Source organism: Lontra canadensis, unplaced genomic scaffold (assembly GCF_010015895.1).
Source record: "Lontra canadensis isolate GAN:19392208 unplaced genomic scaffold, GSC_riverotter_1.0 scaffold70, whole genome shotgun sequence".
Taxonomy (NCBI): domain Eukaryota; kingdom Metazoa; phylum Chordata; class Mammalia; order Carnivora; family Mustelidae; genus Lontra; species Lontra canadensis.
In genome coordinates this window covers 416,550-430,310 of record NW_022631064.1, presented here as the reverse complement: position 1 = coordinate 430,310, position 13,761 = coordinate 416,550, and the positions used below count along the sequence as shown (strand labels likewise).

General features: G+C 39.8%; 1 protein-coding gene and 1 non-coding gene across 3 annotated transcripts in view; both read left to right on the top strand.

Annotated features, from left to right (window-relative positions):
• Positions 1-13,761, top strand: part of FOCAD (focadhesin) — a 297,139-nt gene that overhangs the window by 96,345 nt on the left and 187,033 nt on the right. For both annotated transcript variants that reach the window (XM_032880503.1, XM_032880504.1), the window contains exon 11: positions 5,599-5,856. In XM_032880503.1, the coding sequence (XP_032736394.1) occupies positions 5,599-5,856 (258 nt within the window). The remainder of the gene's footprint in view (positions 1-5,598; positions 5,857-13,761) is intronic.
• Positions 2,397-2,524, top strand: LOC116881052. The gene has a single exon (XR_004385339.1). It is a non-coding gene; the product is annotated as a small nucleolar RNA SNORA30/SNORA37 family (small nucleolar RNA).

Sequence of the window (13,761 nt, the reverse complement as noted above, 5' to 3'; positions counted from 1 at the left end):
ACTAGAGCAGTTTTTAAGAAGCACAGTTCTACCGGTCAATGGAAACAAAGGTAAATGTTCTGTACCACACAATTCTGTATTCCCTACCCATTTCTGATGTGTTGATAACCATGAAATGAAACACACATTTTAATCTCCAGTTTTTAAGAATTGAAAAAAGTAAGTTATTAAAACAACCACTCATCTTCTTTTAAGGATTAACATAATCCCAGAAGCTTTTAATATTTTTTAGTGGTCTGTGAAAAACAAGATTTCTTCTATTAAGCTATTAAATGGGATATTTAAAACCACCTATTTGTGTCTTCCTAGGCCAAAAAAAAAAAAAAATCAGACACTAGTTGTAAATTCTAATGTGCTTAAAATCTTTGCACCCCGGCCCCCAGAGAATGTGGTGGGGAGAAAGAAAGCACCAGGGTATGAGTCTGGGTCTAGGCAGGAGAGAGAGATCCTGCTGGTAATTTGAACAAAGAAAAACTTAATACAGAGAATTATTAACTAGTAAATGCTCTCCCATGACTAAAAGTTATAAAAGAAGCTCTAAGGAATATTCATTGATAAATGTAAGGAGAAGCTCCTACTTCTAGGACTGGAGAGATTACCCAAAGGAAGGAATGGAGAAAGTCTCTCTACTCAAGATCAAGATGAGACCTTGCAGGAAGGATGTGGCTGTGGCCTGCTAGATGGTGACATTCTCTCGGGTACCTCAGGCCAGAGCTGGTCTGTAGGAAACCACCTCCTGGGGTGTGAATGGGGTGGCCTGGGTCCTCCACAGGAAGACATTTCCTGGGTTCTCCTATATGCCCCTGGCAGACATGGTAGGAAAAATTCCTGGACAATATTCCACTGCATAGATACACACCACGTTTTACTTTTCCATTCATCTGCTGATGAACTTTTGGGTTGTTTTCACTTTTTGGCTATTATTAGTAGTGCTGTTATGAGCCTTCCTATGTAAGTTTTTATGTGGACATGTTTTCATTTCTCTTGGGTAGATAGCTAGGAGCGGAATTGCTAGATCATATGCTAACTCTGTTGGAGGAACTACCAGACTATTTTCCACAGGAGCTATGCTATTTTACATGCCCACCAGCCCACCAGCCAAGCCTGAAGCTTCCAACTTGTCCATATCCTCACCAGCACTTGTCATTGCCTATGTTTTTGCCTCTAGCAGGTGTGAAGTGCCTTTTCCTTAGGGTTTTGATTTGCATTTTCCTGATGACTTCTTAGAATACTCCTTTGACAACTGAAGAACCTGAGGCTAGAGAAGTTAAGTTACCCAGATTACACAGCTAGTGAAGAATAGAGTTGAGATTCAGATTTTGACTGTTTAACTATAGAGCCTACATCCTACTGACTCCAGTTTGATTTTTTTTATTTTTTTTTTTGCCCTTTTGGTAATTTGTCATCTTTGTGCTGAACTTGCAAGTAAATAGAACAGTTGCAGATTTACAGGTTAACATTAAGTCATGGTACATTAAAATAAATTGGCTTCTTAGAAACTTTTTGTTGGAAGTTAAGAGGAATTAGTAAGTCTTAGACCTTGTATATCTTCCATCATCTTCTGAATCACATGGATACTGAGGACGGTGTGGGTTTCCTTGGGTGATAAGCAGCCCTCCCAAACCTCTTCACTCTTGACTAGATTCTTCATGGAGGTATAGGGCAGAAAGAGCCTCTTGAGGCTTTGTCTAGTCCAGTCTTTTGCCTCTGCTCTGGTGCGTGCTCTGGTGCGTGCTAGAAGGGTCTGGAAAAAATCTGTCCTCCTTTCAAGGGGCTCCAGGTTTGAGTTTCCCTACCCCTTCTCCTGATCAAATTGTGGCTCCAGTTTAGTTAAGCCTATTTTGGTCACTATTACAGAGGAGTGTTAATCTTAAAGATTTATTTGAGTGAGAGAGCACTCATGAGAGGAGAGTGAAACCTCAGAGGGAGTGGCAGAGGGTGACGGAGATGGAGAGAATCCCAAGCAGGCTCCATGCTCAGCAGTGCTTGATCCCAGGACCCTGAGACCATGACCTGAGCTGAAATCAAGAGTCAGGCACTTAACCAGTGGAGCCACCCAGGGTGTCATAGACGAGTGTTACTCTTTCAAGTTAATGAAAATCTCTGTTGTTCGCTGAACTCACAATTTCTTTTTCAGACCCCTTTAGGCAAAGAAGTGCTATCAGATATGTCTTATTGTTAATACTTAACAGACTCAAACATTTTTATTACAAGCTTTTTCAAATAAAGATTCTCAACTAGTATCTGTAGATGTTTTACAACCATTTAATATTCCTTTAAATGTTATTTTTTAATGGTTCCTTTTTTCTTGTATTTTCTTACTGAGATGTAATTCACCTAACATAAACCTCCTTTATTTTTGAACACCTGCTTTCTCCTCTAAAACAGAGAGCCTGCCAGCACTTTCACAGGCCCTCCTCTGGGCTGTGGGGCCAGGATTTGGTAGCTGATGCTTAGAGAAAGCCCTGGGTTGCATCCTTGCCCTGGGACTGTGCCAAGGGCAGCCATCACTCACTGGACAGAGAGACTGTTCTGGGATGTCTCATTCAACACTGTGCTTTTCTGCTGCTGTTCTAACCCTAGGCAAACAGACAAAAACCAGAGCCTAACCATCAACATAATACTTCAAGTAAAACAGGATTTTCTTTCTGTTTCAGTATGTTTACTCTTACCCGTCTGGGTAATGTTGCTGCTTTTGACTCAATTTATGGTGGATGGTGATTTCCAATTACTTTCTCTTATACTCCTATCCACCAGTTTTATTTTTCTCTCCTAAAGATGACAGAGATCATATTTCTCTGTATTTTGCAACTTTAAAGACTGTGCAAGGTTCTTTATTGTGTCATTATGTACCTCAGTAATCTTGGCAGGAAGGTAGTCATTACTTCCATTTTACAAATGAGCAAAGTGAGGCTCACAGATTTGTGTAATAACCTCTAGCTGGCATGGCTGTGCCAACGTCCTGGTGTTTTAAAGCACAAGTCCAATGCTGTTTGTCCTTTGTCTAAAGAACTTCAATGAATTTCATCTTTGGTTCTTCAGTGAATTTCACCTTTGGGTAGTAGGAAGTATTTTTAGAGAGAAAGGGCTGTAATAAATGTGAGTATTTAACTTTTAAAATTTATTATTTAAAAAATTATAACACATTAAAATGGTTCAAAAATTACAAAATGGTATCAATGAGAAATTTTCTTCTCATCCTTGATTCTGGTTGCCCAGTTCCCACCCTCTCAAATGAAAGATGAGTAGTGGATGTTAATTTCTTTTGTAGTCTCAAAACTTTCTTTGCATGTATAAGCAAATACAAATATATAGTCCCCACCCTGTTTAAAAAAATAATTGGTAGCATTCCAGGCATACTGTGTGCATCTTGTATTTTCATGAGAGTTCTTTTCATGTCAATAAAGATAGGTTCCTCATTTGTTTTTATAGTGGGATTTGCTTTCAAATGGTATCTCTCTACTCTAAAGCCTATACTTGAGACAATTGAACACCTGTGTCCTCACAAAAACTTTTTTATAGGACTCTTCATAGCAGCATTATTCATAATAGCCAAAAAGTGGAAACAGCCCAATGTCCGCTAATTGATGAATGTTAAAAAGTGGTATATCCATTCAGTGGAATATTACTGTCCAAGGAAAAGAAATGAAGTGTTGATACAAACCATAGCATGGATCAATCTTGAAAGCATGCTGAGTGAAAGGAGCTGGTCACCAGAAAACACATTTTGTGTGGTTCCTATTAGATGAAATAGCCAGAATAGAAACAAAGTAGATTAATTAGTGGTTTCCAGGGGCTGTGAGGGTGGTGTTGGGGGAATGAGGAGTGACTGTAGATGGGTTATGAGGTTTCCTTTTGGGGGATGAAAATTAGCTATGATGATGCCATGAATTACTAAAGTTCATGAGTTGTAAACTTTAAAAGGATGGGTTTTATGGTGTGGGAATTATATCTCAGTAAAGCTATTATTTAAAAAAATTTCAGAGCTACCTGGCTGGCTCAGTTGGTAGAACATGAGACTGATCTCAAGGTCATGAGTTCAAGCCCTACACCAGGTGTGGGGCCTACTTCAAAAAAAAAATTTTTTTTATAAAGCTTAATTTTTTAAAAGATTTTATTTATTTGATGCAGAGAGAGAGGGAGAACAAGTAGGGGGTGCGGCAGGCGGAGGCAGAGGGAAAAGCAGACTCCCCACCTAGCAGGGAGCCCAATGCTGGGCTTGATCTCAGGACCCTGGGATCATGACCTGAGAGCTGAAGGCAGATGCTTATCCGACTGAGCCACCCAGGCGCCCCTATAAGGCTTAATTTTTACTTCCCATCTTTTCAGTTCTGTATCTGTATAAGTCAGTCTCTCGTAACAAGACAGTCTCTCGTAACAGGACAGTTATAATCTAGAGATTTCTAATTTGTTTGATCATGCTCTGTATGAATTGAATCTTTTTATTAGCAGGCAATATTTAATGCTTCTTTGCTGTCTCTGACTTCTCCTGAGCCATGTGGGCACACTGCTCACCTTGGCAAGAGTACTGTCTATCTCCGTCCCTGACGGTACTACTTTATTTCCATGAGGAGTCATTTCTCAGATTGACTTAAGCATAACCTCTTCTCTGGGTATCATTTCAATTTAGAGCTGTCAGGCTGTTTCATATTGCCGAAGTTATTCACAGTTATTAATTCCCAGGTTCCAGCTGAACCAATGCTGTTCCTGTCAACATTCTGTCTGTTACAAAAATGAATTGTCCTCAGTCCAAGTCTGCCACCTGCCCAGGGTTGTCTCTTACCAGAGCTGGAGCGGGGCGATTACAGTGATTTTTTTTTTTTTTTTTTAGTCTCCCCCTCACGGGGTGCCTGGGTGGTACAGTTGGTTGAGCTTCTTTCTGACTCTTGATTTTGGCTTGGGTTATGATCTCAGGGGCTTGGCATTGAGCCCTGTGTTGGGGGCCACACTTAGTGCAGAGTCTGTTTGTCTACCCCCTACCCCCTGTGCATGCACTCTCTCTCAAATAAATAAATAAAATCTTAAAAAAAAAAATCTTCTGGGTGGCTCAGTCGGGCATCTGCCTTCAGCTCAGGTCATGATCTCAGGGTCCTGGGATCAAGCCCCATGTTGTGCTCCCTGCTCGGTCAGGAGCCTGCTTTTCCCCTTGCTTGTGTTCCCCTCTCTTGATGTCTTTCTCTCTGTCAAATAAAATCTTAAAAAAATAAATAAATAAATTTTTAAAAATCTTCCCTCTCACCAGTGAATACTTTTTTTTAAGTGATAATAGGTTTGTTTTTTGTTTTTTTGCTTTTTTTCCCCAACTCTTTTGCCTCTGGATCTTGTATATTGATCCTTTTCTCCCCTCCTGCTGGAACCAGGAGCACTTGGTAAATAGGAGGAAGAGTTGAAATCAGGTGTTCTAGAGTTCCATCTGTTTTATTTTTGTGTAATCCTATTAGCTCAGATATGTGCAGAGGAGTTTTTGGCAGGAATTGAAAATTCTGTACTTTGTTGGAAGGATTGATTTCTTACAATGAAGTATAAAAAATAAATGAATATATCTCTGACAAATAGACTTACTTCATTTATTCATGCCTCTTTTTGTTGGTTTTTCAGCTCTCCTACAAGCTTGCTTTCCCCATAACCAGCATGTATGGATCAATATTTACAGCCTGGAGGATCCTTGAAGTAATGAGAGAAGAGTCTGCGGCCAGTGACTGGCTGTTTTCTGTAGAGTCCTTGCTCCCTATTACCACAGTTATCCCTGTGCATGTTTTCCTTCTGTTGGCTCACCTCCTTGTTGAAGATCAAGGACAAAATCTTCGCCAGATTCTGAAGGTCACTACATTATTAGCCCAAGCAGATTCTTCTCAGGTAAAGTAAGAAAATAACAGAAGAGTAATGGGGGTAAAGCTTAACTCTTGGAATTATAGATTATTCTTGGTTTGCGGATGGTTTTGATCAAAATCTTAAATTATGGGTTGATTCATTTTTGGGGGGAGTTGGGAGGCTGTTTTTATCTTCTCGGTTGGTTTTTTTTTTTTTTTTTTTAAGGTTTATTTATTTGCCAGAGAGATAGAGCACAAGTAGGCAGAGCAGCAGGCAGAGGGAGAGGGAGAAGCAGGCTCTCCACTGAGCAGAGAGCCCAATGCGGGGCTTGATTCCAGGGCTCTGGTATCCTGACCTGAGCAGGAGGCAGAGGCTTAACCCACTGAGCCACCCAGGTGCACCTCCGTTGGTTCTTTTTTGTCTGTACTCTGAGTGAATGAATACTTGATGCAAACGTTTCTTCAGTGAAAGCACATTTCACTGTGAAAGCTACACATGATGCTATTCTGGTACTATGGTTTATTCGTAGATTTGCTCGTTTGTAACACTCTGTTAACTCTTGCAGCCTATTCCAAGGTGAATATCCCTTAGTTCTAATATTGATCTTTTACTTTATTTACTTATTAATTAAAGATTTTATCAGAGCGAGAAGGAGCAAGCACACAAGTTGGGGGAGTGGTGCAGAGGGAGAGGGAGAAGTAGACTCCTTGCTGAGCGCAGAGTTTGATGTGGGGCTCCATCTCAGGACCCTGAGATTGTGACCTGGGCCGAAGGCAGATGCTTAACTGACTGAGCCACCCAGGCGCCCCTAATATTGATCTTTTGAAGTGGATGCAGATTAATTAATTTAGGGTAAAGATGCCTGTGTAATAGGCATTAATCTCTCTTTGACTTTTGGCAGTTTGATCCTATCTTCAGTCTTTAATGAAACAATACTGGGTCCTTGCTATGTATAGTAAGGATGAACATGCTGGCTTATGAGGGTGAATAATCATTGTTCCTGTCTGCACAGAACTTGCAGTGTAATAAGTAGGCAGACGTTATTAAGACTCTCCCTCCCCCCTTTAACCACATATTTGGTAAAGTAATCTAATTTTTTCCCCACTGGATACACTGAAGAGAAGGGTTTCCACACCACATAGGTATGGTATGTGCTTATGCTTCTTTTCAAACACAGTGAAGAAAAAGTTCATCTCTTTATGGAAAATTTGTGTTCCTTTAGGAAATAATTTAGTTGTAGAGGTGGGAGAAATACATTCATCTAAGATCGGAAGTTAATGTATTTGGATTCTTTTTATCCCCAACTTGCATGCTTTTTCCTTCCAGTCAAGTAAACAACTCCTGATCACAGAAAGTTTTCCTTCTGACTAGACCTCTTATGGTCTGATTCTCCACATGGATCTGTAATGTTCTCCAAGTACCTGTGTCATTCATATATGGCGTAGGCATAATGTGAATCATTTTACTTTGCTTCCCACTTTGTTTCTCCCTTCACCTTCTGTAATAAATCAGCTTCTAATAAATGTTTTGTCTCAGTGTAGACACCTTAGAGGATAGTATCTTTATAATAGTTAATGCATCAATAATGCCCAGAGATTATCTAAAGAAGTGCTATGGCAAGTTACCTGACCTTTGTATGCCACTGATGTAAAACATATATTACATCAAATTATGTGTTGATACTCAGGAAATGCATTGGTCTTTGAAATTCTAGGGTGATACTTTGGGTTATAAGTAACAGAGACCCATCTGTCTTAAATAGCTTTTATTAGCTCCAGAATTTAGAACAAGCATGGCCTAGACAGTATATTCACTGTATAGTTTCTTTGTTTCCTCTGTGAATTGGCCGGCAGCCCAAAGCCTTATAACCTTATATTCCATCCAAAAGGAAAGGAGATGGGGAGGTGTTTGGATTGACCTTGTTGGGCCACGTGCCCACACTGAACCAACTGTTATGGCAGGAGAATGGGACACTTTAATGCACTTTAACTGGCCATCGTGAGTAGCATGGAAGTGGGTCAGCCCTGAAATTGTCTGTGCCACCAGGATCCTGTGAGTAGAGGGTGGGACGATTCACCAAAGGAAAAATAGTTTCCTGGTGATAAAAGTGGGAATATGCTCAATAGGCAAAAAAATGGCGCGGGGAACTTCTCAGTTAGTGTTCTGAGAAGACTGAAGTGGTGTAAGTGCATTTCAGGTTTGCCAAGACTATCTCCCCTCCAAGCTCTTGGGCACCCAGGTAGTTTTCCAAGCTCTGGGTGCTTGGCTGGTCACCTCTGGCCACCTGGTCTTTCAGCTCCTCTCCCCACTCTTCTTAGAAACTTGATTTTCATGTGTGCCATGAGATAGGAAAGGTTGGGAAGTACTAGAGTGACCATCAGGTTTATTCATTTATTCAATAAATGTTCAAGAAGCAGTGGGAGAAATCGAAGTTGGTATATTACGCTTCCTTTGATTATTTCTGGATAGTTTTGAGATAAATGAGAGTGTCATTGTGCTGTTAGGATGAATAGTAGGGTGAAATGCTTAAAGAGCTATTCAGATTCGTGCATAAGCAAGGGCAGTATCATTAATAAGAACTTAGAAGTGGAGTTTTTGTGAAAAGGACAAAAGTATCCTTGAACTAGGAGATACTGTGTTTTTGTTTTACTTTTAAGATTTCTTCATTTATTTGAGACGGGAGGGCGGGGAGAGAAGAGCAGGGGAAGGGGCAGAGGGTGAGAATCTCAAGCAGGCTCCCTGCTGAGCACAGGGCCTGACACAGGGCTTAATCTCACAATCCCTGAGATCAAGACCACAGTTGAAATCAAGAGTCCAGCACTTAGCCGGCTGAGCCACACAGGCGCCCTTAGGTGATACTGTTATTTTCTTCCCTCCTTATGTAGTGAACATGTCATATATTTTCACTGGACCTTAGTTATAGGTAAAGTAGCCAAAAGGAAAGGACTGAATATTTGGAAAAAGCCAATTTTCCAATTGTGAGTAGATACTTGGAATAGACTCAGTTGAAATGCGTTCGGTTATTGGCGGGTTGTTTCTGTTTCTTTAAGTTGACAAGTCTACATGAAATGTATTAATACTTCATTTGTGTTTGTCCTTTCTCACCTTATGGAAAAAAGCTGTATTATGTGTAAGCAGTTTTTGGCTCAGATTCGGGAGCAGTTGATACTAAGATTGACTGATTGATTTGAGAGAGAGACGGAACAGAGGGACAGTGAGATGGAAAAGCAGGCTCCCTGCTGAGCAGAGAGCCCAGTGCGGGGCTCGATCCCAGGACCCTGACATCATGGCCTGAGCCGAAGGCAGATGCTTAACTAACTAACTGAGCCACTCAGGTGCCCCTCATGGGCAGGTGATACTAAACAGAAGTCCTAGACTACTGACGAGCAGAAGCTAAGTAAACAGGCAGTTAAGAGTAGGAATTTCAAGGCTGTCTTCCACCTCTGTTTTGGTGGTCACTAAACCTCTATGATAGAATTCGTTGGCCTGCCGTATGCTTACTAAGTATTCAGTTTGTATGTCACCATGATTTATTGAAAGAATCCTACTAGAAGATCTTGTGAGAAAAAGTATTTCAAAAGTTTGAAAGAGATGAAGTATGTTTTGGTATGCTTGTTATTATTCTAAGGTATTAATTGTGTTTAGTGCTGATTAATGGTAGTACGAGTCAGTGTTCTATAAGTGTTCATACTGGTAAGAAAATAGGCTTTTTAAAAAGCTGTGATTGTGTTACTTACCTGCAGTCTGATGGATCCTCTTCCTCTGTGAGTTTTCATCTTTCACCCCTACCTGGTTCCTGCGGGGCTTGCATTTTCCATGTGGTTTAGTAGCTTTAGGACCATGGAAGACTAAATGGAGTCTTTAAATGGAGTTAAGACTTTAAATGGAGTTAAGTGGTTTGAAGGGAACTTGGCTTGTGAGTATCATTTTAGAGTGAACTGGATGCAGATGATGATGTTGAAATAACCAGATAATTAACCAAAGCCACAGCAATAAATTGACACCTGAAAAAAATAGGGACCCTATCTCTCCCCCCCATCTAGGAATGCTGTCATTAGTTACTACTAATCCCAATAGTTTTCTCACCCGGACATCATGAGATTCAATTTGCAGAAGAGTCAAGCTAGGTCAGGCAGTGCTCAGTAAAAGTTAGGTTCCTTTTACATGCTTGGCGGGAATGTCTTCTAGTGTTCTGGGGAGAGATCCAAGAATGAGCATCCTGTGTAAATTCCCATGGAAGTCTTGAAAATTTTAAACACATTGATTTAGTTTAGAGAGAGTTTTTCATATCCTAGTCTGTGATTATAATAGATGAGAGTGCCATCTATTTCCTAAATTAGTGTTTTTTCTGGAAATAAAAGTTGATAGATTGGTGTGCTTTTTGGTTATGTTTATGTAATAGTTCCTGCCTTTCTGATACTGAGTAATGTTATTTTCCTTCATTTTGATGGAAGTCATTCGGACTGCCTTCAGAGATGCCTGAATGACAGTGGAAGCACATGGCTTCATGGCTCATGTACAGTAATGTCCAGTTGGCCTTATTCTCGCCTCTTCAGAGAGCTATTTCCTACCTCTGTGAATTGTTCAGGATCAGGTTTCGTCAGGAGTGAGATCAGTGGTAGTGAATTGTGAACATGGACTCTAACGAGTTAACTAAAGGATAATGTGGACTCCATGCCTAAATGAGGACATTTTCTGAACTTTATAGAATTTTAATGTTTTTTTTTTCTAAGTAGTCACATTCAGTGTGGAGCCAAGCGTGGGGCTTGAATGCATAATCCTGAGATCAAGACCTCAGCTGAGATCAAGAGTCAGGTGCTTAACCGACTGAGCGACTCAGGCACCCCTACAGCTTTTTTTATTTGTTTTTAAAGATTTTATTTTATTTATTTATTTATTTTTTTTTTTTGAGAGGGTGAGAGAGAGCGAGCATGAGAAGAGGGGAAGGGGAGAGGGAGAAGCCGACTTCCCACTGAGCAGGGAGCCTGATGTGGGACTTGATCCCGGGATTCTTGGGATCATGACTTGAGCTGAAGGCAGACACTTAACCAACTGAGCCACCCAGGTGCCCCAACCCTACAGCTTTTTAGAAATACAGATCAAATCTTATTTTGAACTCTGAGCCAATGACTGGCCAGTTTGTGTACAGTATGACTGTGGACAATTGGGAAATGTCTCAGACTGACAATTTCCTTAAGGAGAAGTTAATGACTCTTAACCAACAAGCCAACTTCAGATAAACTCCATATGTTTACCTGGGACTCCCCTAACCAACCCCCCAAGATGTTTTTCAGACCCCTAGGCCCTATGAGAAGAAAAGGCTGTTACAAAGTTCTTAAAACCTTCCCTATGTATTAGCTTAGCTGTATTATATTAACTATATTATTAACTAATTATTATAATGTAAGTTATTGTATTATGTATTTAACATAATAGATTATATGAATATATATTAATTACTATAATAGTATATATTAATTATTTATAAGTATTAGAGTGGATATGTTATTAACTATAGCTTCCCTATAGTTGTTGGAAGTGAGATTCTCCGTCTGATCCTGGAGAACAGAGATGTGGGAGGAAGCTGTTATTCCATATTGCAGTATGTTTATACAGAAGCCTTATTGGAATTATTAGGTGCTTAACAGTAGATTTTCTAAATATATGTAGGGAGAACACCTGACAAAAGTTTTTAGTCTTTTTGGAAATCAGGACTCCTGGTCAGTGGCTTTAAAACCTGAGAAATTATGTTTTCTCCCTATCTTTCTATATATAGTAAGAGTTTATGGCAAGACTCCATAGGTATTGGCATTGAACTTTAACCACAAGGGTTAGTAATTTTTAGGTAGGCTTGGGTGGTTGAAAATGAAATCTTAAAGCTTAGTATCTCAACTTCAATGGAATAACTCTAAATATTACATGTAATGTACATCAGTTTCTTTTTGACTGACTGATGGAATATGCCTAAAGGGAAAGTTTATGAACTTTGACTTTAGAGAAGTACATATTCCTTTCTTAAAACCTACTGTCATTGAAGAACGTAACAAATTGAGTTTTGTGAAACTGACTGCCTCTCTCAAACCCTTGGTACTTGCTTTTCTCTTGTTTGGAAGTGGGAAGAGAGATGCTGTTTTTTGTTTTTTGTTTTTTAATTAATTTTTTTGCTTGGAGTTTACAAGTCTCGGGTCTTTTATTTCCCTTTCACGTTTTGGTTGTTAAGTCTAGTTAAAGGTCTTGCTTAATGGGAACAATTGCCTTCTTTGATAATTTAATTTTATCCTCTGTAATGTTTTCAGGGCTTAATTTTTTCCATTTGTAAAAGTGTACACACTTCAGAGCCATTTGAAATCACTTACATGGCTAGGTTCATGGCCCATGACTTGCTGGTCTTTCAAAAGTTATATATTATCACATAGTAAAAAAGCTGACTTTCAGGGCAGAATTCTGTGATAGTTCCACTCTGGGTCATAAGCCATATTTTAACATGGAAAATGAATAGGAAATGTGTGAAATTTAATGGTCTGTAAGTTACTGCTGTGAGAAAAGGAGAAAATATATTCTATAAAAGAACTTGCACAAAGAGTCTTTGGACACTTTGCACTCTGTTCTATTGTCACTGAGTTCTATGAATTGCTACCCCCTGAAGTCAGTCTGCTTTCTGTGTTCTTCACACCAGCAGAACGAAGCCAGAATGTACAGTACTTTTAATAAAGAGCTTTACAGATAAGAAGTGCTGTACAACTATTCCCTTGTAGCCATAGCATCGATTATGCCTAGAGCAAAATTGGGCTGAGCCTGTCAACATGAAACAATTAGACAAAGAGAAACACAGACTGAAATTCAAGGTCAGGTGTCTATTCCGTTTGGTGGTAGTATGCTTATTTCTTCTTTATAAACCCCACATAGATACCTGTAGAATGTTTTTAACTGACAATTGAACCCTTCACTGTTTTTGTTTTTTCCTTTTATTTCAGAAAGCCTAGAATTTATACCCAGCAAGGAGTTCTGTATCAATTTCTTGCACTCCCTGAGTGTTCATATTGGGCAGAGTTTCTTTTGAGGAAACCATAGATTGTAAATCGCTTAAAATTGTTGCGGAAATTATTTGATTGTGATTTTCAGTTCCACCCAATATCACCGTGATATTCAGTAGTTCTAATACACTGAAACAGAAACATTTGTCTTGTCGTGTCACTGAGTCCTGAATACAGAGAGGGGGTAGGGTAAAGCCCTGAACTGCATTTGGAATAGTGGAGTCTGTCTGCTCCCTGTTAAATACCAGATAGAGTAGCTTTGTCTTCTGGTTGAGACTCTCTAACAGAATTACCTGCCTGAAATGGGCTTCTAGTGTTGGTGAAGACGGAGATCAGATTTTGTGGCAACTTTGAATTTCAAAACTGGTACGGGGAATTCCCCTCCATGGGAAAATGCATCGAAGTCCACTCTTGCCAGAATAAAAAATGTCGTCTTTTAACGAGCGGACAGAGAAGGAAGAAGGTGTTATTGGTCTCCTGGCTACATGTCTCATGGCCAGAAAGACCCAAGTGAAGCTGCCAGTTGACATCCTTTACCATTCATTCTTCAGCTCTTCCGAGTTAGCCCTTCAGATCAGAGGACAGTCTTTAAGGAAACATTGCTTTACATCTACAGGAGCAACCCATGCAAGCTCCCTACAGCCGACTTGGCACTGATTCATAAATATAAGTGGATAATGAAGGCTCACCAGACTTGGAGAAAACATAACAGCGTTAGTAACCGAAGAATCTGTTTCCAGAAGAAAGAGAACTCAGGAAGAAGAATATAATGAAAAACAATCTAAGTCCTGAGAGAGATTGGAAAGCTGTTCTATCATTCTGTGTTCTTATATGGTAAACAAAAATACTGCTGTGAGAAAAAGAAATTCAGTAGTGAGATTTTAGAAATGGAAAATGTGATGATTGCCCCAGTATG